The sequence below is a fragment of the Macroventuria anomochaeta genome (assembly GCF_010093625.1).
Source record: "Macroventuria anomochaeta strain CBS 525.71 unplaced genomic scaffold BU25scaffold_15, whole genome shotgun sequence".
Lineage (NCBI taxonomy): Eukaryota > Fungi > Ascomycota > Dothideomycetes > Pleosporales > Didymellaceae > Macroventuria > Macroventuria anomochaeta.
In genome coordinates, this window is record NW_022985376.1 from 459,872 (window position 1) to 477,281 (window position 17,410).

Sequence of the window (17,410 nt, forward strand, 5' to 3'; positions counted from 1 at the left end):
AACGTACTTTTTCCAATCCCCATAAAGACCACCTACTCCCTCCCCCGACTCGGCAACCTCACAGTATTCTGATCCACCTCCTCCTCCTCAACCTCACTCAACTTCATTGCCCTTAGCAAATCCCTACTCGCCCTCGTTCCATCCCTAAGCTCCATCGCACTCTTCAGCAGCATATCCTGCATGACCCTCGCATCGCTCTCCACACCCAGCAGTGCCTCGACATCCGGACCCCGCGGCACCGGGAAATCGACCAGCGGCCGCCCATTCGGACCCGCGCTGACGCGACTGTGGCGTTGGTATGCGTAGGGGGGGGATGAGGAGTCGGAAGTGTAGGGGTAGTTGTCGTCTGTGTCGCTGCCTACACCCGCACTGAGACCTGCGCCGGAGCCGAGCCCGGGCCCAGCGATGCGCGGGTCGTGGGTTTCGTCTGTGCTTGACTTTTCGAAGCGGCGGGCTGAGCGGAGCGGGCCGTAGGACTGGTATTTGCGCTGCGCTTGCAGGGTGAGGCGCTCGAAATTGTCCCACAGCTCGTCGACGTCTTCTTCCTCGAGGGACGTGTCGGTTGTGACGCTCATGGGGGGCGATTGGTCGTCCGAGCCCAGGCCGTAGGCGTGCGTGTGCGACCAGCCGTCCCAGATTTGCTGGGAGCGTTGGTTGGGGCGGTGCGTGGTCAGGGGCGGGATGGAGGTTGCGGGCGGTTTGGTTTGGGCTTGCATTTGCGATACTGAGGATACGCCGCGGGCGTGCATGCTTGGGTGGTGCGGGTCTTGGTTTGTTGGGAGACCTTGCTCGTCGTATTGCTGGGGTGTGAGAAGGCCTGGGACGGCATGGTTGGGCTCAGATTGCGACTTGATGTGGAAGGAAGCGCGGTGGTTGTTCTGTGATAATTGAACCTGGTCTTCGAGGTTGAAGGGGTTATCGTTTGCGGTGTAGATGGATCCAGTATATGTCGACTCTGAGCCAGATGTTGACGGGCGATAGTCTTCAATGGTGGCCATATCCAGGTCTATCATAGATGAACGCAGAGGTGAATTAGGATCTGAGCTCACCCGCGGGAAGTCGTCAGATGGCGGCTCCGTCGCAGCATGCTGCAGACTTGGTCGAAATCCAGGGCCTAAGTCAGGCGGTGATGAGTAGTCTAACATAGTTCCGCTGCCATTCTGCCCTCTCTTGGGACTTGGACTACGCATCGGGAACGAAAAGTCCATAGTACTCCTGTTCTCATCAATCGGGGCGGTCGCCGTTGGAAATGAGTACTCCTTCGTCTCACGACGACGGGATGTGCGATTCTTTGGAACGTCGTACTGTGCTTCCGCCATAGCCGCATCGAATGTCCACTCAACTGTCTTTCGATTTGGCTTTGGTGGCTCAGCAGCTGGAAATGACCACTCCATAGTCTTTCGGTTCGGCGGGTCGGTCGCAGGGAAGGACCATTCCATCGTCTTTCGATTGTCTGGCTCTTCTGCTGGCGCTTCCATCGACGGGAATGTCCACTCTTGTGTCTTGCGATTGTCTGGTGCAGATGGGAATGTCCAGTCTCGCGTCGCACGTTTCGTGAGCTGATCCTCTTCCTCGAACTCTCGTTGCTCGCGCAGCTCTTTCTCGCGCGCAATCTCGCGTGCGTCTTCCTCCTCCATCTCGCGCAGCAAGCTCTTCATGCGGTTTGCCTTGATGGTCGGTACCTCGCCAAGGTCGATGCTAGGCATGTCGTCGGTGGAGGGGAGGGAGAAGTCCAGGTCAATGACCGTCTCCCTGTTCGGCGCGCCGGGGTTGAAGTCGCGAAGGACCAGATCCGAAGGCGGTCGTCCCTTGCCGCTATCGTCATCGTCGACCATACTGTATCTGTACGGTGTGGTCTGTGTGTCGAACAGCTTGTTCAAACGCTTCTGTCCCCTTGTGATCGACTCTTCCTTGAACCTAGCCTGCAGCTGTTCAAAGCGGCCCATGTCTGCCACTGGAGGTAGACCCATGCCTGTGAACGGTTGTCCTGCAGCACCGCCCACGAATGGATCTGAAAACTGTGGTGCATGCTCCTGCTCGAACTCATCAGAGGTACTGAAAGTCCAGTCGTCGTCGTCATCATCGTCGGTCTCTGGAGCGAGCGGATCGGGAGCTTGTGCACCAAAGATGTTGAACAATGACTGGCGAGCACCACCTTGTTGCTCCCAGACATAGTAGTCTTCTACCAGCTTGACCAAAATGACTGTAGGGTACATTTTGGTAGTGTCTTTGAGGTAAGCGTGTTCAAGGATCTCGTCCGGGGTGGGACGGTCTTGAGGATCAGGCTGGAGCAAGAAGGACACGAAATCCTTGAGCTCATCCGAGTACCGCTCGCCCTCAAGCACAGGTACACCAGCATTCGGCAGATCGAAAGGCGCGCTCCTGTGGTGTGGTGGAAAGCCGCAAGCCATCTCGTAAACTGTGCAGCCGTATGCCCAAATATCGACCTCAGAGCCATACAGGATCTCTCTAGGTTTTGCCAGGCTGTGTGGGTCCGCGTCCTTGATCCATTCCCGCTGTAGCTCAGGAGCCATCCAGAACGGCGTTCCTACGATTGTTGTGCGTTTCGACTTCTGCGGCTCGAGAGTCCCAGACACGCCGAAATCGCACAACTGTACGCGACCGTCTTCCAGAATAAGGACGTTGTTGGCCTTCATGTCTCGATGCAGGACACCGGCTTCGTGGATGTACTTCAAGCCAAGCGCTAGCTCGCGGGCAATAGGAATGATGAACTTCTCTGGCAAGCCAGGTCCGGGATCCTTGAGCATTGCCATGGGCTTCATCAGCGTAGCCACACTGCCACCGCTGGCGTACTCGCTGATGATCCAGAGTTCATTGTGGACTGCCTTCGCTTCCTCGATGATGTTCACATAAGGTTGTGCTTTGCTGTCCCTGAGTTGCTGCAGGATATCAATCTCCTTCAGTGTCTCGGACAGGTTCTTCGTGGTCATCTCCTGGTAATCGACCGTATCGATGTCGATGATCTTGATTGCGACAAGACCGCCGGTTCTGCGACTCTTGCTGTCACAGCGTTAGCCATGTCCGCCTTGTAAAACAAAGTTTACTAACCCTTTAAACACACGTCCATAAGCACCCTTTCCAATGAGCTCGTGGAAGTCGTATTGCGGTGGCTCGTCTCCACTGCGCTTCGCCCTCTCTGCTACCAACGTTTCCATCTCCTTCGCCTGCTGGATGGCGCGAGCCTTGGTGCCGGTCACCATGGCCGGCGGCAGCAGCGACGCTCGTACGGTCTCCATGCTTGCCAGTCTTCTGCTCACTCGGTCTAGATCCGGCTGTTCACTATGGTGATCGCAGTCGAACGGAGTCTCTGCTATGCGCTCGAGCGGGCTCCCCACTACAGTGTCTGCGCTGCTGAAGCTCGACGCTGCAGATAGCAAGGGCGGCGGTACGTGTACGGCAATGCGCGGGCGAGTCGGCGGAGAGTGGTTGTTTGTGGGGTCAGAGACTGAGTATGCGTGCTTGACAGCTGGGTGTGCGGCTGTGGGGTGCTTGCGAGGACTTGGGCTGGATTTGGCTGAGACCAAAGACGGCGGCGATACAGCGAAGGGCTCGGTAGGTGTGGGAGGGCACAAAGGACTTCTCGGGTCTGTGATGGGACTCGAGATGGTGTCTTTATCAATTGAGGAATTGGAGCGGCTCAAGCTTGATCGCCCTTTTCTCCTCGTCGAGTCAGTAAATAATCTGGTTAAAGAGAAAGCCCGCGTGCTTCTTGTTCGCGGTGTGCTGGAAGCGCTGCCACGAGGCGGAGTCCTCTCGCCCATAGGGACGAGATCATCTATATCGCTCTTGGAGCGCTTCAGCGAGCGGATTGTATCTTCACCCAGCATGTTTGCGCCAGTTGAGGCTGTCTGGTCGCGTGCGTGGGTGGTGTTGCATGATGGAAACGAAAGGCCACTCACGGTTGTTGTTATTGTTGTTGTTGTTGTTGTGGTGTGTTTATTGGCGTCGGCCCGGGTGCAGGTGAAAGCAAGTCATCGTGTGCGGTCGTTGCGGTGTGCAGGGCGGATGTTCGTCGACATACACGACTCCAAGGAGCACAGGGGGGTAAAGGGCCGTCAACACAACCAGTCAATGCGTACTGGCCATATGATGCAAAGAAGCGGGCAACACGGTACAGTTGCACAAGGCGCAACAGAAACTACACACGCAAAGAGCGTTCGTGGAGGAGACATCGACATACTGTCCGGCGACCTCGAATGCGAGACGACATCCAGGGTCCACACCGGTGTCCACTGGAGGCTCGATGTTTCCGCACAGCGCGCTAGGTGCAGCCTTGTCGCAATGCGGTCTAGCCCCGAGATGGCGCCCGCCCTCGACGTTGTGCTCCCGACGTCATTCTCGGCGCGCTGATCGCCACGGGAAACTTGATATGGGGTAGGTGGAATGCAAAGGGGGCCATTTCTTCACAGGTCTAGCCTTGGCCTCTGAAGAACATCTCGAGACACTACGAATACATCTGAAACCCCTCAAACTCAATTGAACACTACGAAGATGGTCGCTCAGCCCATCGGCACGAAGAAAGCCATCGCAGGTCCCAAACCCACGGGTCCCAACCCCACGGGTCCCAAAGCCGTTGGACCAGCAAAGAAGCCCGTATCCACCCAGACCAAAATGGTCCCGTACAAGAAGCCCGCCGCCGTCCCAGCAAAGAAGCCCATTACGCGGGCAACGGCGACCAAGAAGCCAGTCGGTGCTCCTGCTGTCAAGAACCCAGTTGGATCTCAGCCCATTGGTGCTAAGAAGGCCGTCCCAGCAGCACCAAAGAACGTCGCAAAGCAAGCACCGCAGAGCAAGAGCTGGCTCACGAAGACAATCAGTGCTGCATCGACGGGCCTTAGCAGTGCGACGAGTGCTGCTGCGGCTGGGGTGGGGAATGCTGCTGGTGCGGTTGTGACGGCTGCTGGGAATGGTGTTGCTGGAGCTGGAAAGGGTGCTGGTGCGAGGTGGGTATTCATCAAGCTGTGAACTCTGCTGGCTACTGACATTTCTTAGCATAGCAAACACATCGCGAGGCTGGGGCGACATGGTTCGTGAGTACGGCAACTCGATCAAGGATGTGACTGGCGCAGCGGGCAGTCGGGCAACTACGAAGGGAAACCCCCTGGGCTTGTCGACGGGTGTTGCTGGAGGCGCTGCGAGCATGGCTGCCAGACCTGGTGTCACGGGCAGCACAGTCAAGAAGGGGAGCGCCAGCAATCCTTTGGGGCTGTAGAAGCATTGGGATGAATAGATGAAGACGGTGTAAGATACGATTTGATATGATACATGGGAATCTAGGTCTGTGGAGTTCACGGGGTATCTTGAAAATATATGGTACAATGCAATTACGACAAGCGCAGTTGGACCTGGTTTTGCTGAGAGGAAACATCCCAAGAACAGGACGTCAATGAAACTGGTTGGCGCAGAGTAATCGATCCCAAGGAGCATCAGATCAGTCCTAGACAAACACATGGCCAGTTGGAAGGTTCGGTAGTCCAACAGCATTCCGTGCGCCGTCAATCATAGCCTCGACAATCTCTGGTGGGTAGTTTGCAAGCAGAACAAGCCGTACGAACTCGCTGATTACGTCGAGTTCGATGTCGCCCATGTCCTCTTTGCTGTACTTCTCAAGAGTATCCGGGGTAATGTTCAAGTCCTGAAGTCTGCGCTGTTTCAACTGACCATATGTGTGACTGAGCCTTTCCATGTTCCTTGCATTGCTGTTGCTGCGTCCCAACTGCATGCGGACCGACTCAATCTCTCCGTGCATGTCCACCCATGCAAGTTGCCGTCGCAAAATCTCTGCAGTCTTCTTCGTGGGGCGGATACCGAACTTGAGGCGGAGAACGTGCAGAGCTATGAGTGAGCCAGGCAGATCCCGTAAGTAGCTGAAGCAGTGCAAGATCAGACCCATGATGGCACCCCGGTCCGCTGCGGCCAAGCCTTGAAGGAAGCGGTCGGCATCATACCGACTGCGACATTGCGTCCACCAGTTGGTGGTTTCACGGAGTAATTCGCGTGGTGTTGGCAGGTTGGGGTCCTCTCGATTGACGGGATCGGCGAGTGCAAGGCGAAGAGTCTTCCACAGACACCGGATGCTTTGGCCATCGGGAAACACGGTTGCACTTGAGTCCGGATTGTCGGTAAGTGATTTGTAGATCTGAAATGCCTCAACGAACTTCCCTTGTCGACATTTATTGTCGATCAGGACGTTCATGATCGTGCAATTTGGCTCAACGCTAGCAAACTTTAGCTGTCTTGCAAGATAGTCCACATGCTCCCACTGCAGGCTTTGGGCATGATGGCGCATGATCAGAGCGAAAGTTGACACGGTTGCTGCGGGCACCGCTATCGTAGGGTTTGCATTTAGTGCGCTGACGTCTTTCAGTTTTCTGTCGATGGCTTTTACGCGGCTATGTGGAGCAGGTCGCTCCTTGCGCATCGACTCTCTTGCTTCTTCAATCATCTTCCAACCAAGGTTTTCCGCCTTTAAGATGTTTTCAGGTTCTTTCGTCCGTAGAAGCGCTCTCAGCAGTAAGTTGAAATGGAACGTCTCAGGCTCGCAGCCTCGCTGGATCATCATATCGAAGACTTGAGCGGCTGCCTGAGGTGCGTTCTCCACAACCGCGGACTTCATCCAGTCGCCGAAGACGTGGCCGTGGTATGCTGGTGGCAATACTGCGATGGCATCCAGTGCAATGCTAGTCATCCTCGAGATATCTGTGCCCAATGTGTAGAGTAGGTTGAGCCTTCGAAGGACCTCTCTGACATGCGACACAGAGCCTTCAGTTCCGAGGCAGCCTTCGCGGACCATGTCGCGAAACACTTCCTTCGCGTCTGGCAACGATCGTGCTTCCAAAAAGCCAATCATGCAGGAGTCATATGTCTCGATGGCACCATTGGACCCGATTCTAGCTTTCATAGAATAGTAAATCTCCTTCGCCTCTTTATGATGCTGCTTCAATTCCGAGCTGGTATAGGCGCGGAACACTGCCATCATAACAGACAGATCCCAGTTTGGATCCAACTTGAGAAGATCATCCATTATAGCTCGTGCCTGATCTGGTAGTCCTGCGAGCCCGTAAAGTCTTGCTCCTACGTCCAAATACTCAGGCGTCATCGGGAATTCATGGCGACTGGTCTCCCACTCCTCGAGCGCCGCTTGCTCCTCCCCAGCCATGAACTTTTCCTCGATGTGATATGCGACCTGCCCAGCAATTGGATCTATCTTCGCCGCAAGGAGACCGCGCGCTACGAGAAGATCGCGGTCGAGTTCAGCTAAGTGAGCCTTACGACGATCCACGTTGAAGAAGTCCGCATACTGCGACTTCCATAATACATTCCATGCTCTTTGAGATAAATATGTGGTAACTGTCACTTTGTGTTCTTTCGCTAGGCTATAAGCTCTCCACAAGGGCGCTCGCAAGGTCCAGTTCAAATCGTCCTTGTGATTGGCAAGATTGAGCAGGTATTGCAGTCGTCTGATGTTGTGGGCTATCTGTGGATTGCGACTGTTGAATCTAATAACAATATCCTCAGTACTGGATCGCCTGGCGATAGGTTCGCGTGGGGCATCTATGGTATCCTTGCGTGGATCTTGCTCAGGCGTGTTTCGTCGAGGTTCGTTCGGTGCTTTCGTCGAACGAAGCGGTTCGTGTCGACTTGGATCCCATCTTCTGGCATAGGTAGGTATCTCGCGCGGCTGTGTTCTCAAACAGCGCGTTTGCGAAGATGGTATGGAGTGGAGAAGGCATCGTAAACGACGGAGCGCAAGCATCAGCAGGCGCAGCAGAGGGTCGTGTTGTGGAAGGAAAGAGTGGAAGAAGCAGAAACCACGACTGGACAACCCATCTGGTCCGAGAAAAGCAGAAGAAAAACAAGGTCCAATCAAGAATACATGTGACCGTGAAAGCTTTCGGCGCCACAACACGCGCATTCTCCTGTCCGCAAATGTTTCTTATCGATAGTGAGCATCATCACGTGAAAGCACTCTGTGTACCCATGGATTCGCGAAGGAACCGTGTCATTTAGTCCTTTGCCAGACTACAGTCGACTGAATACTCTCAGCTGTGTGCGATCTGCTGTATGTACAATACGCAAGTAGACAGTGTGACCTGGATTTGTTTAAATCGAGCTTCTCTCCTGTTCAAATCCGCGTCTTAACAATGCGCGATTGTTCCCCAACTCCGTCAACACGAAGCCTACAATAAGCCGTTCACATTCAAAAATCGACAGCTTACTACACAACCAATATTGGACGGACGATTGCAGTCTGCAGCTCTCTCTCTCTCTCTCTCTCTCTCGCCACATTCGGTGGACAGGAGAAGAGACAACCTCCCTTCTTCAGTCTTCTGGCCGAGCTCCGCAATGTGATCTACGAGGATGTCCTGGGCGACCTAGGCGATGCCTTCACATATTTCGGGGGTCTAACCTATGTCCAACATCGCCGCAACCGCGTCGGTTTACTGTTCGTCAATTGACAGATCTACCGGGAAACGCACCTCCTCCCTTACTCGATGAATTCAATCACAGCAGGCCCTCGCATCAAATTCCAGGAGTGGATGAAACGACGCACGAGAGATCAATTATGTGCCATATCTAGGTTACACTTCGTCTTCGACAGCTTCTTCTATAATGCACCCGATGAGCTGTTTGACACAGTCACCGACTTCGGATACACTCGCGCAAACAATCTCGCGATGAACAGCCTGTTTTTGCAACGACTGGCCTTCCCTGAGTTGACTGGGTTGAAGCATATCCTTGTAGAGATGCGATCTTACGCAGTAATATTGGACGAGCTTATTGGGCAGATTGAATTCCTCCAGGAGGCGAAGATGCAAACCAAGCGGTTGAACCCCCAAGCCGATGTGACTGTTGAGTTGAATTGTCTAGGGGACAATCTTCGTCAAGCTGATATACCCGCTTCCTTGACGACTGGACTCCGGATAGTGCCTTTTGACAAGTTGTGGGAAGGAGAGGGACGTTCTATCTTTGACATTCTCACACGCATGGGACTCAATCAGGCTTTGTACACCGATCAGGAAGGGAGAAGAAAACTTTACGCGACTACTGGCAGGAATTAAAACGTCCCAAATGAGAGGGCTTGAAAAGGTGGCGTGTGATTGTCGAGCGACGCAGCTTCGTTGTTTGCGTTTGCCTCTCAAGTGCTTAACCGGATTGCGTGGAGCGGTCACGGTGAGACTAGCTGCCGTCGTTTGCTCTTTCCCTTCACCTGCCACACAGCAAGCACGCAGAACACACGACGTCATCGATCGTGGCATGCACACCTGCTTCTTCACGCGTCCAGGTCTTTGCTCTCACACCGTCACTCCATCCACACACACCACATCACCAAGTAAATACAGCTCTGCATCTCTGCAAAGCTCCTACCTTTCATCATGTCAGAAGCCACCTCGGAGCTGGAGGAGAGGCTGACTCGTCACCGCAAGCTGCAGAACGGTATGGAGCTCATCCTCGGAAAGTTAAAACACAACGCTAAGAGCATCACTACAGAAGATGCTCGAAGCCTTGCTGACAACGCCGAAGATGGGGACGAGTGGACGGCCAACATCATCGCTGCTGTCGCGGACATCGCTATCCGCAATGAAGAAGAGAGTGCACCGTCAAACGACGATCACCGTCGATCTGCCGACCGTGCCTCTCAGTCTACACTCAACGTGTCGCAAGATGTCATAGAGAGACTGCGCAGCGATCCAAGCAGCATCACTGAAGAGGATGCTCGCCGCTTTTCCGAGAATATTGAAGCCAGAGACGAGCGCTCAGCACGCCTTGTCTCTGCAGTGGAGTCTCTTGCCGCTGCCCACAACGACATTTACGGTCAAGACACCAACCTCGGACAGAGCCCCCATCCATCCCTCCTTACGGTCGTCAAAGACCTCTACGCGGCTGTTGAGACAAACCCTGAGGACGTCAACACGGAGATCCTCAGGACAACACAGAGCGTCGTCAGCAGTGAGTTACATGCTTCACCTCGACAACACCACACTTGCTGACGCTCAATGTAGAAATGCAGAAAGCCATTGGCCACACCAACGCGCCGCACCCGGAACTCGAGGCTGAGCTTCAGCAGGAGTACGCTAAGATTGTACCTAAAGTCGAGCGTGGCATTGTCACCAAGGCTGAGGCCGACCACTTGCACTCTCTGGAAGCTCGCGCCCATGGCCACACAGAGAGGGGCGGCTTGACTGCCATAGCTCAGTCTGTAGCTGCCAGGCGTGAGCGACAGGCTTCCATCAGCAGCGGCTCAAGCAATGTCAGATCTCGTGCCAACAGCCGCACCTTCACACCCCACAAGCAGTCTCACCATGACACGGGGATGGACCATCACAAGGCTGAGGTGGAGAACTCGAGAGTCCAGAATGGCGCGGTTGTGGCAGATGCCATACATTCAAAAGAACAGCGCTCTCCCGAAAAATGTGGAGTATTGCCATCGAACGCTTCGATGAGGCGGTACCAGTCACTCAGCGAGTCTACAAACACTACTCGCGGCGACAGTAGGCACGATGCCGCTTTCGCCAAGCTCCAGACGTACGGTTCTGGCGACATGGGCAGCGGTGGTTCTGAGAACATGCCTCGTACGCACAAGCGTGAGAACAGTCATCCAGCCATCTGAGCTGTACGCTCCTCCCAAGAGGGACAAGCATTATGCATATGTGCCGGTCGTGGCGAGGGGTGACGGGCGAAAAGGGTATCTACGGGTTCAGTACTGCACTATCATACATGAGATGAATAACGTTACTGTAATAAAACTGGCTAGTGCAGACTCCACCCAGATCTGTTTCTAGTCAGTGTGGGCAGATGATGTGGACGAGCATGGCTATGACTTGTAAAAATGAAAATCATGAATTCTATGGTATCGCCTCGTTATGCATCTGATCTACCCGCAGTAACCTCCATGCGCGTCAAGCCATGCTCCAGGCAACGGGCAGCGTCCTTCTCACCTACTTAATCTCAGTCTTCGCCAGCACATCAGCCAAATCATCGACCTTCTTGTCCTTGTCCTGCGCCACAGTCGAGTCTTCCGCCCTCTGCTCCTCAACCAACTGCCTCGCTGCGCGCTCCTCGACCTCAACACCCTCCTCCTCATCATCACTGCCCTTCTTCGCTTCATCATCGCTGTCCTCCTCTTCATCCTCATCATCGCTCTCCAACTCATCCAGCTCATCAAGGCCCCAGTACTCCTCATCGTCTTCCCTCTCACCACTCTCCTCTTTCCTCGCATCGAGAATTTCGCGCAACTTCTCGATGCTCGGATCCTCCTCATCGAACTTATTCCCGTTGATTTCCACGCGGCGCAGAGCAGGAAGTTTCGGTGCGGCGGTAGCCAGGCCCGCGAGCCCCTTTGCGTTGATCTCGTTGAATTGCAGGCGCAGAACCTCAATGTTCTTGTTGTTGCCCTTCTGCAGGGCATTCGCGAGTGCAATACCGCCGCGGCCGGAGAGCAAACAGTCGCCGACGCCGAGTTCGCGCAGGGCGGGCCAGTTGCCAACGACGTTGCTGAGCGCCTTACCGCCCATAGCTGTGAATGTGTTGTCTTGCAGGTCGAGGGTTTCGAGCTTGGAGAGGTGCGCGATGCCGTGTGTGAGGAGGTGGGTGATGCCTTCTTGGCGGATGCCGTTTTGCGTCATTTTGATTGTCTTGACGCCCTTGTTCGCGGCGTAGGCTTTGGCCCAGGCTTGCATGCTGCCGTTCTCGAGGCGGTTGCGGCCGCAGATCACGAGCTCGAGGTCGGGGACGTCTTTGCCTTCTTTGCGCGCGGCTTCTTTCTTGCCTGCGAGGGCTGTGAGGGCATCGGCGAGAAGCACGCCAGCAGCTGGGCCCATGCCATTGTTGTTCAGGTAGAGGAAACGGAGGGGAGTGTGTGCGGAGAGGAAGTCGACGAGAGGGGCAACGGTGTTGAGACCGAAGGCGTTGTCGCAAAGGTCGACGGTTTGAAGGTTTGGTAATGTGAGGAAAGCATTTACGAGGTGCTGTAGCGCAGCTGGGATCTCAGAGAGGAGACGGCCCGTGAAGATGTCGGCGAAGTTTGCGACCTGGTCATGTGTCAATCTTGCGCATGTCGACTGAGGGGGGAAAAGGAGTATAGACATACCTTCAGGTTCTTCTTGGTCTCCAGAACCTTTGCCAAGGCCTCACAAGCTTCGATGCCTAGTGTGTTGCCCAGAAACCTGACTTCTTCGACATCGTTGTTCTCCTTTAGGGCCTTGATATGCGGCTCAATGTCCTCCGCAGTGGTGAGCTTGAGGCCCTTGCCCTCGAGGGAGAAAAGCTTGTCCGTCGACATGATGTTTGCTACAAAAGAAAAGTAATAGAGATCAAGAAAAGTCTTCTGCAATAATAAGAACAAACAGGACAGGTGTGGCGCGAGTTGATTGTTTGGGGAGAATGTTTTGGTGCGGCTTGGTGGGGTATTTGCACAGGGCAAAGTGGGCTGCCATCCCTGCAAACCCTTGAGATCCAGGGCCAGGCGTTCACTCGGCGAGGGCGGGAAAGCCAAGACGCAGATCGACGGGCTGGGATGACATCGCCAAAAGTTCACGCGCGTTCCCGAGGTGATTTCTAAGCAGTGCTCCTTCACACCACCACCACCACCACCACCACAACATACAATGGCATCAGGTATGTTGGCGCTGTGATTGACTGGCAGGTGCGACACAGATGGCTGATGGGAAATAGCACCACCGACCGCCGCCAACATGGGCGCAGACCTCAAGGACACAGCTGCGCCGCAGACAAAGTACAAGGTACGCATTCAATTGTGCAGTGTTGAGAACATGCAACTAACGGCGTCAGCCATGCTGCGTTTGCACCGACCAGAAAGCAAAGCGCGACGAGTGCATGCTGTTCTCGACATCGAACGATCCTCAGAAGGAGTGCGCCGACCTCGTCTCCCAGTACAAGACATGCATGGCTGGCTATGGATTCAAGATCTGAGGAGATCAATACCGGTGTACCATTGAGGAGATGTAAAGTCACTGTACAACACACAGCATGATGGCGTTCAGCATTAGATTTGGGTGTTTTACATTCGCTGTATATATACAATGTACAACCTGAATCATCTCTCCAAATGCGCAGGTATTTTTGAAGACTGCAATGAGGCTGGAGCAGACTACTGTGTCTTTCTCTTCGCTTTTACGAGGATTTCGCTCTTCGTGACCAGTCGCCACAGACACCACAGGTAGCAGATGCCGAATCCACCGGTGCCAACGATGGCGTTTGCGACCACCCACAGATCTGGCTTTTCGGCTGGTGGCGGGTAGAAAGCTTCGACAACGTGCCAGCCCACCATGGCCATATAAATGTTGAGGTGGATGATCTTGCTGAGCAAGTTCACGCCACTTCGGCTGCCCTCGTGGTATGCAGAGAAGGAGACTGGCGGAAGACCGAGCAAGTATGCCCAGAGGAGTGTGATGACAAAGTACGGGACTCGAAGCTCGTCCCTCTTCAGGAGAGGGAACATCGTCCAAATACCGAGCATGTTGGCAAGTCCTACCCAGGCGCGGGTTGATGGTAGCAGACCCTCTCGTCCGCCGAGCAGAAGGGTCATGGGCATGAGTGGAAGAAGCACATTCTTCTCGTGCACCTGGTACGAGCAGAGGAAGAAACCCCATGAGACTGCTGCAAATGTGAGAGGAAGAAGCTGCTTCTTTGGCTTAAGAAAGATAATAAGACATGGCGGCAAGATAGCGGCGGAGGTAGCGAGAAGAGCTGCGCGCTGGAGAAGCTCTTGAGGGTAGCGGTGAAGCTTGTGGAATGTGTGAATTGTACACCAGATGTTGGCAACTTTATCCTCGAATAGACCACGGGAGAAGGGGAAAATTCGGTGGATCGACTGGGTCATCTGGAGGACGACCGGATAGTACCAGGTGTTAGTGTCCCGACGGATTGGCAATGACTCCATGAGCGGAGGCATTGGGAGCCCTTCAACGGAAACGCCCTTGTACATGTCGTAGGCAATAGCTAACAAGAATGGCAGATATAGCACAGCGAAAGCTGCAACTGTGACCAACGCGATGGAGAGAAATCGCACGATATTGATCCTGGGGAACAAGCATATTCCCAGCAGGTACGCGAAGACCGCAGGAGCGTAGAAGAGGGCCATTTGCTTAAATCCAAGTGCGCCTACGAAGAAGACGCAGCCCCACAGTGGCCGTCCAGCGACCATGCTCGACAATGTTGCGACGGCAAATCCGAGCATGACGGTGTTGTACTGAAAGTGTCCATGGTCGATCAAGATGGTGCCAGGCTGCAGTAGTATAGCTACCAACGCGATCGACCCCTCCCAGACATTGACACCTTCTAGCTTCGCGTATCGACGAAGGAAGATAATGAGTGCTGGAACGTAGGCAAGGTATTCGGAGACGAAGACGGTCGCTCGCATGTATATCTTCAGGTTGGGATCATCGAGGGCGCGCGATTCATCGAGAGCAAACCATTCTGGGTCAATGGCAGAACCACTGCAAAGATCAGTACTAGTAGCTGTGACCCGACATTGTAACCTACATGACACCCAACAGCCAGCTATGGTAGGCTGTGAGAGGAGGGTAGTCCAGACCCCACCATTGCAAATCGTAGAAGTACCACTGCGACACAGGCAAGTGTTTCGTGATTTCCATCCAATGCCGTTGAGCCTCAAAGTCTCCATGCATAGGTGGTGATTGGTAGCCAGAGTAGCCCCATAAACTGACAGTCCATCGAAAGAGGCCAACGGCCATCAGGATGAGAGGTATTGTAACCCATAGCGACACGGTGCCCTTAGCTGGCCAGAGGAACGCGACCAGAGGAAATGCAGGCTTGCGTGCATTGGTGCTTTCGTCGAAATCGAGTGTTCCGTGTGTTACATGCGCCAGGGAACCCTCTTCAATCTTCCTCCTCCTGCGCGGCTTGTGTGCCGCTGATGATGCCATTGCGAGTCCTGGAGCTTCACTGGACGACTGCAGTTCTCGGCTGCGTGGACTCTTCGAGGTGGCAGGGACTACGCTAGCGGGAAAGTGGGGCCACACCGCCCAGCCGCTGGTCGTTCCTTCTACGGTTGGGTCCACTGAATTTTGGTTTTCTGCCTAGGCAAATTCTCCCGGCCTCTCGAGAAACTTAAAGCTGTGCGCCTCCCAGTATTTTCTCTGCACTCTTCTTCCACACTTTTACCTGTCAACTACTTCGTTTGGCACTTTATCAACTTTACGAGGTTCTACTGTGGGCTACTGAGGGCTACATCTACCAGAAACTATTCAAGTCAGTGGGCATTTGCGGCTTTTCCTTTGACACACATCTAGAGGGCACTGTTCGTCGCTCGCAAGAGCACGACAAGATCAAACCAGAGGGCTTATGGCTACTATGAGGGTTTTTGTCTTGTCTTCTCGGCTTTTGTGGGAACACGCTGCCTTGAAGCCAATTCTTCTGTGGGCATCTTGTGGGCTTCCGTGGGCTTGAGGGCATATCGCTTCGCGCGATCTCGAGAGATACCAGTGGGCTTTTGCAATTTGAGGCATCCAGTTGAACGGCTATCGGCGCATGACATTCCTACGGAATTCGGCGCGCGAGCATACGAGCATCGTCCCGTCCTCTCTTTCCTTCTGTTGTTTTTCACACATCGTTACCCGTTACATCATACTGATACATTGTAGATCTAGTTCATCACCGCCAAAATGGGAAAGACCAAGGTTGCCGACAAGAAGGAGAAGAAGTCTGAGCTTTCGAGCGTCAAGGCTGGCCGAGTCACCAAGGCCACCGAGACCCCTAAGGCCAAGAGCAAGGCTACCGGCAAGTCTGCTGGTAAGGCCGTCGAGAAGGAGGTGAAGAAGTCTTCCAAGAAGGCCAAGAAGGAGCCCACTCCCGAGCCTTCTAGCAGCGAGTCTGAGAGCGAGGCCGAGTCCGCCGACTCCAGCGACTCCGATTCTGAGGTTCCTGATGCTCCCGCCACCAAGGCCGCCGAGGCTGAATCTTCCGACTCCGACAGCAGCGACAGCGACAGCGAGGAGGAGAAGCCTGCTGCTAAGACCAACGGTGCCACCAAGGCTGCTGCTAAGGCTGAGAGCTCTGACTCTGAGTCCGACTCTGACAACGAGAGCGACTCTGACAGCAGCGAGGCCGAGGAGAAGCCTGCCGCCAAGGCTGATGCTGTAAGTACACTATGCTCGCCAGTTCATCAATAACTACTAACATCATGCCAGTCTTCCGACTCTGACTCCGATTCTGACGCCGATTCGTCCGACTCCTCCGACAGCGATGAGGAGAAGGCTCCTTCCAAGAAGCGCAAGGCTGAGGAGGCTACCGAGCCTGCCGTCAAGAAGTCCAAGACTGAGGATGCTCCCGCCGCCGGGGGTGAGGGTATCAAGAACCTCTTCGTTGGCAGCTTGAGCTGGAACGTCGATGAGGACTGGCTCCGCCGCGAGTTCGAGCACTTCGGTACCATCACCGGCTGCCGTGTCATCAGCGACCGTGAGACCGGCCGCTCCAAGGGTTTCGGTTACGTCGAATTCGAGGACGCTGCTGCTGCCGCCACAGCTCAAAAGGAGATGATGGGATACGAGCTTGACGGCCGTCCCCTCAACGTCGACTTCTCTACTCCCCGTGAGAAGCCTGCCAACAAGACCTTCGACCGTGCCAACAAGTACGGTGACAAGCGCTCTGCTCCCAGCAACACCCTCTTCCTCGGTAACCTCTCCTTCGACTGCACCAACGAGATCGTCCAGGAGACCTTCCAGGAGTACGGCAACGTTTCTCGTGTCTCTCTCCCCACTGACCGCGAGACCGGTGCCCTCAAGGGTTTCGGATACGTCGACTTTTCCTCTACTGAGGAGGCTACTGCCGCTCTCGAGGCTCTCAACGGTGCTGACATTGCTGGTCGCGCCATCCGCCTTGACTTCGCTGCTGCTCGTGATGACAGCAACGGTGGTGGCCGTGGCGGCTTCGGTGGCGGTCGCGGTGGTGGCCGTGGTGGCTTCGGCGACCGTGGTGGTCGTGGTGGCGGTCGTGGCGGTCGCGGTGGCTTCGGTGACCGTGGTGGTCGTGGCGGTCGTGGAGGTGCTCGCGGTGGCCGTGGTGGTTCGTTCAACCGCGGTGGCTTCGGTGACTTCAAGGGCTCCAAGGTCAGCTTCGACTAAGCGTCTCGTCCTTCTGCCTCACATTTCACATACCTGCTTTGATCATCTCGTAAGAGTAAGTAATGGGTCGTCGTGTATGATACCACAGGTGGCAAGATCTTCATAGATCTGGGCTTCGGCTGTCTGTTGATGATAATGCTGCAAGGCACGGATATGCTTTCATCTCATGGGTCGGCGCAATCTGGGTAAAAAGTCTTTCGTTATAGTCACGATCAGCTCAAGCTGCGTGATGGGGTTGTTTAGATTCATGTAGCCAACCACAATCTTCTTTAGTTTTCTGATGC

General features: G+C 54.6%; 9 protein-coding genes across 9 annotated transcripts; 5 read left to right on the plus strand and 4 right to left on the minus strand.

Moving 5' to 3' along the window:
* Positions 1 to 32: 32 nt before the first annotated feature.
* BU25DRAFT_458318 (uncharacterized protein) lies at positions 33 to 3,848 on the minus strand (the record flags this gene model as incomplete). Its single annotated transcript, XM_033710194.1, has 2 exons — positions 33 to 3,021; positions 3,070 to 3,848. The coding sequence occupies 2 exons, from the start codon at positions 3,846 to 3,848 to the stop codon at positions 33 to 35; spliced, it is 3,768 nt and encodes a 1,255-aa protein (XP_033562120.1).
* Positions 3,849 to 4,443: 595 nt separating this feature from the next.
* On the plus strand, positions 4,444 to 5,642 carry BU25DRAFT_410565 (uncharacterized protein). Its single transcript, XM_033706324.1, has 2 exons — positions 4,444 to 4,964; positions 5,014 to 5,642. The coding sequence occupies exons 1-2, from the start codon at positions 4,513 to 4,515 to the stop codon at positions 5,231 to 5,233; spliced, it is 672 nt and encodes a 223-aa protein (XP_033562121.1). The 5' UTR covers positions 4,444 to 4,512; the 3' UTR covers positions 5,234 to 5,642.
* BU25DRAFT_410566 (uncharacterized protein) lies at positions 5,262 to 7,886 on the minus strand. Its single transcript, XM_033706325.1, has one exon. The coding sequence runs from the start codon at positions 7,775 to 7,777 to the stop codon at positions 5,459 to 5,461; it is 2,319 nt and encodes a 772-aa protein (XP_033562122.1). The 5' UTR covers positions 7,778 to 7,886; the 3' UTR covers positions 5,262 to 5,458.
* Positions 7,887 to 8,043: 157 nt separating this feature from the next.
* Positions 8,044 to 9,085, plus strand: BU25DRAFT_410567 (uncharacterized protein; the record flags this gene model as incomplete). Its single annotated transcript, XM_033706326.1, has 1 exon — positions 8,044 to 9,085. The coding sequence occupies exon 1, from the start codon at positions 8,517 to 8,519 to the stop codon at positions 9,081 to 9,083; it is 567 nt and encodes a 188-aa protein (XP_033562123.1). The 5' UTR covers positions 8,044 to 8,516.
* A 376-nt stretch (positions 9,086 to 9,461) lies between these two features.
* On the plus strand, positions 9,462 to 10,633 carry BU25DRAFT_340957 (uncharacterized protein; the record flags this gene model as incomplete). The annotated part of the gene is made up of 2 exons (XM_033702835.1): positions 9,462 to 9,972; positions 10,026 to 10,633. 2 exons carry the CDS (start codon positions 9,462 to 9,464, stop codon positions 10,631 to 10,633), a joined length of 1,119 nt encoding a protein of 372 aa, XP_033562124.1.
* A 215-nt stretch (positions 10,634 to 10,848) lies between these two features.
* BU25DRAFT_491075 (ran GTPase activating protein 1) lies at positions 10,849 to 12,437 on the minus strand. The gene is made up of 2 exons (XM_033711535.1): positions 12,113 to 12,437; positions 10,849 to 12,053 (listed from the first exon to the last, which is right to left on the minus strand). The coding sequence occupies exons 1-2, from the start codon at positions 12,302 to 12,304 to the stop codon at positions 10,962 to 10,964; spliced, it is 1,284 nt and encodes a 427-aa protein (XP_033562125.1). The 5' UTR covers positions 12,305 to 12,437; the 3' UTR covers positions 10,849 to 10,961.
* Positions 12,438 to 12,629: 192 nt separating this feature from the next.
* On the plus strand, positions 12,630 to 12,954 carry BU25DRAFT_458323 (uncharacterized protein; the record flags this gene model as incomplete). The annotated part of the gene is made up of 3 exons (XM_033710195.1): positions 12,630 to 12,639; positions 12,697 to 12,764; positions 12,814 to 12,954. The coding sequence occupies 3 exons, from the start codon at positions 12,630 to 12,632 to the stop codon at positions 12,952 to 12,954; spliced, it is 219 nt and encodes a 72-aa protein (XP_033562126.1).
* Positions 12,955 to 13,132: 178 nt separating this feature from the next.
* On the minus strand, positions 13,133 to 14,938 carry BU25DRAFT_439865 (glycosyltransferase family 57 protein; the record flags this gene model as incomplete). The annotated part of the gene is made up of 2 exons (XM_033709128.1): positions 14,527 to 14,938; positions 13,133 to 14,480 (listed from the first exon to the last, which is right to left on the minus strand). Exons 1-2 carry the CDS (start codon positions 14,928 to 14,930, stop codon positions 13,133 to 13,135), a joined length of 1,752 nt encoding a protein of 583 aa, XP_033562127.1. The 5' UTR covers positions 14,931 to 14,938.
* A 763-nt stretch (positions 14,939 to 15,701) lies between these two features.
* BU25DRAFT_295848 (RNA-binding domain-containing protein) lies at positions 15,702 to 17,006 on the plus strand (the record flags this gene model as incomplete). The annotated part of the gene is made up of 2 exons (XM_033701903.1): positions 15,702 to 15,923; positions 16,194 to 17,006. Coding segments are annotated over 2 exons (1,035 nt in total), but the record flags the coding sequence as incomplete, so codon positions are not given.
* Between the last annotated feature and the right edge of the window lie 404 nt (positions 17,007 to 17,410).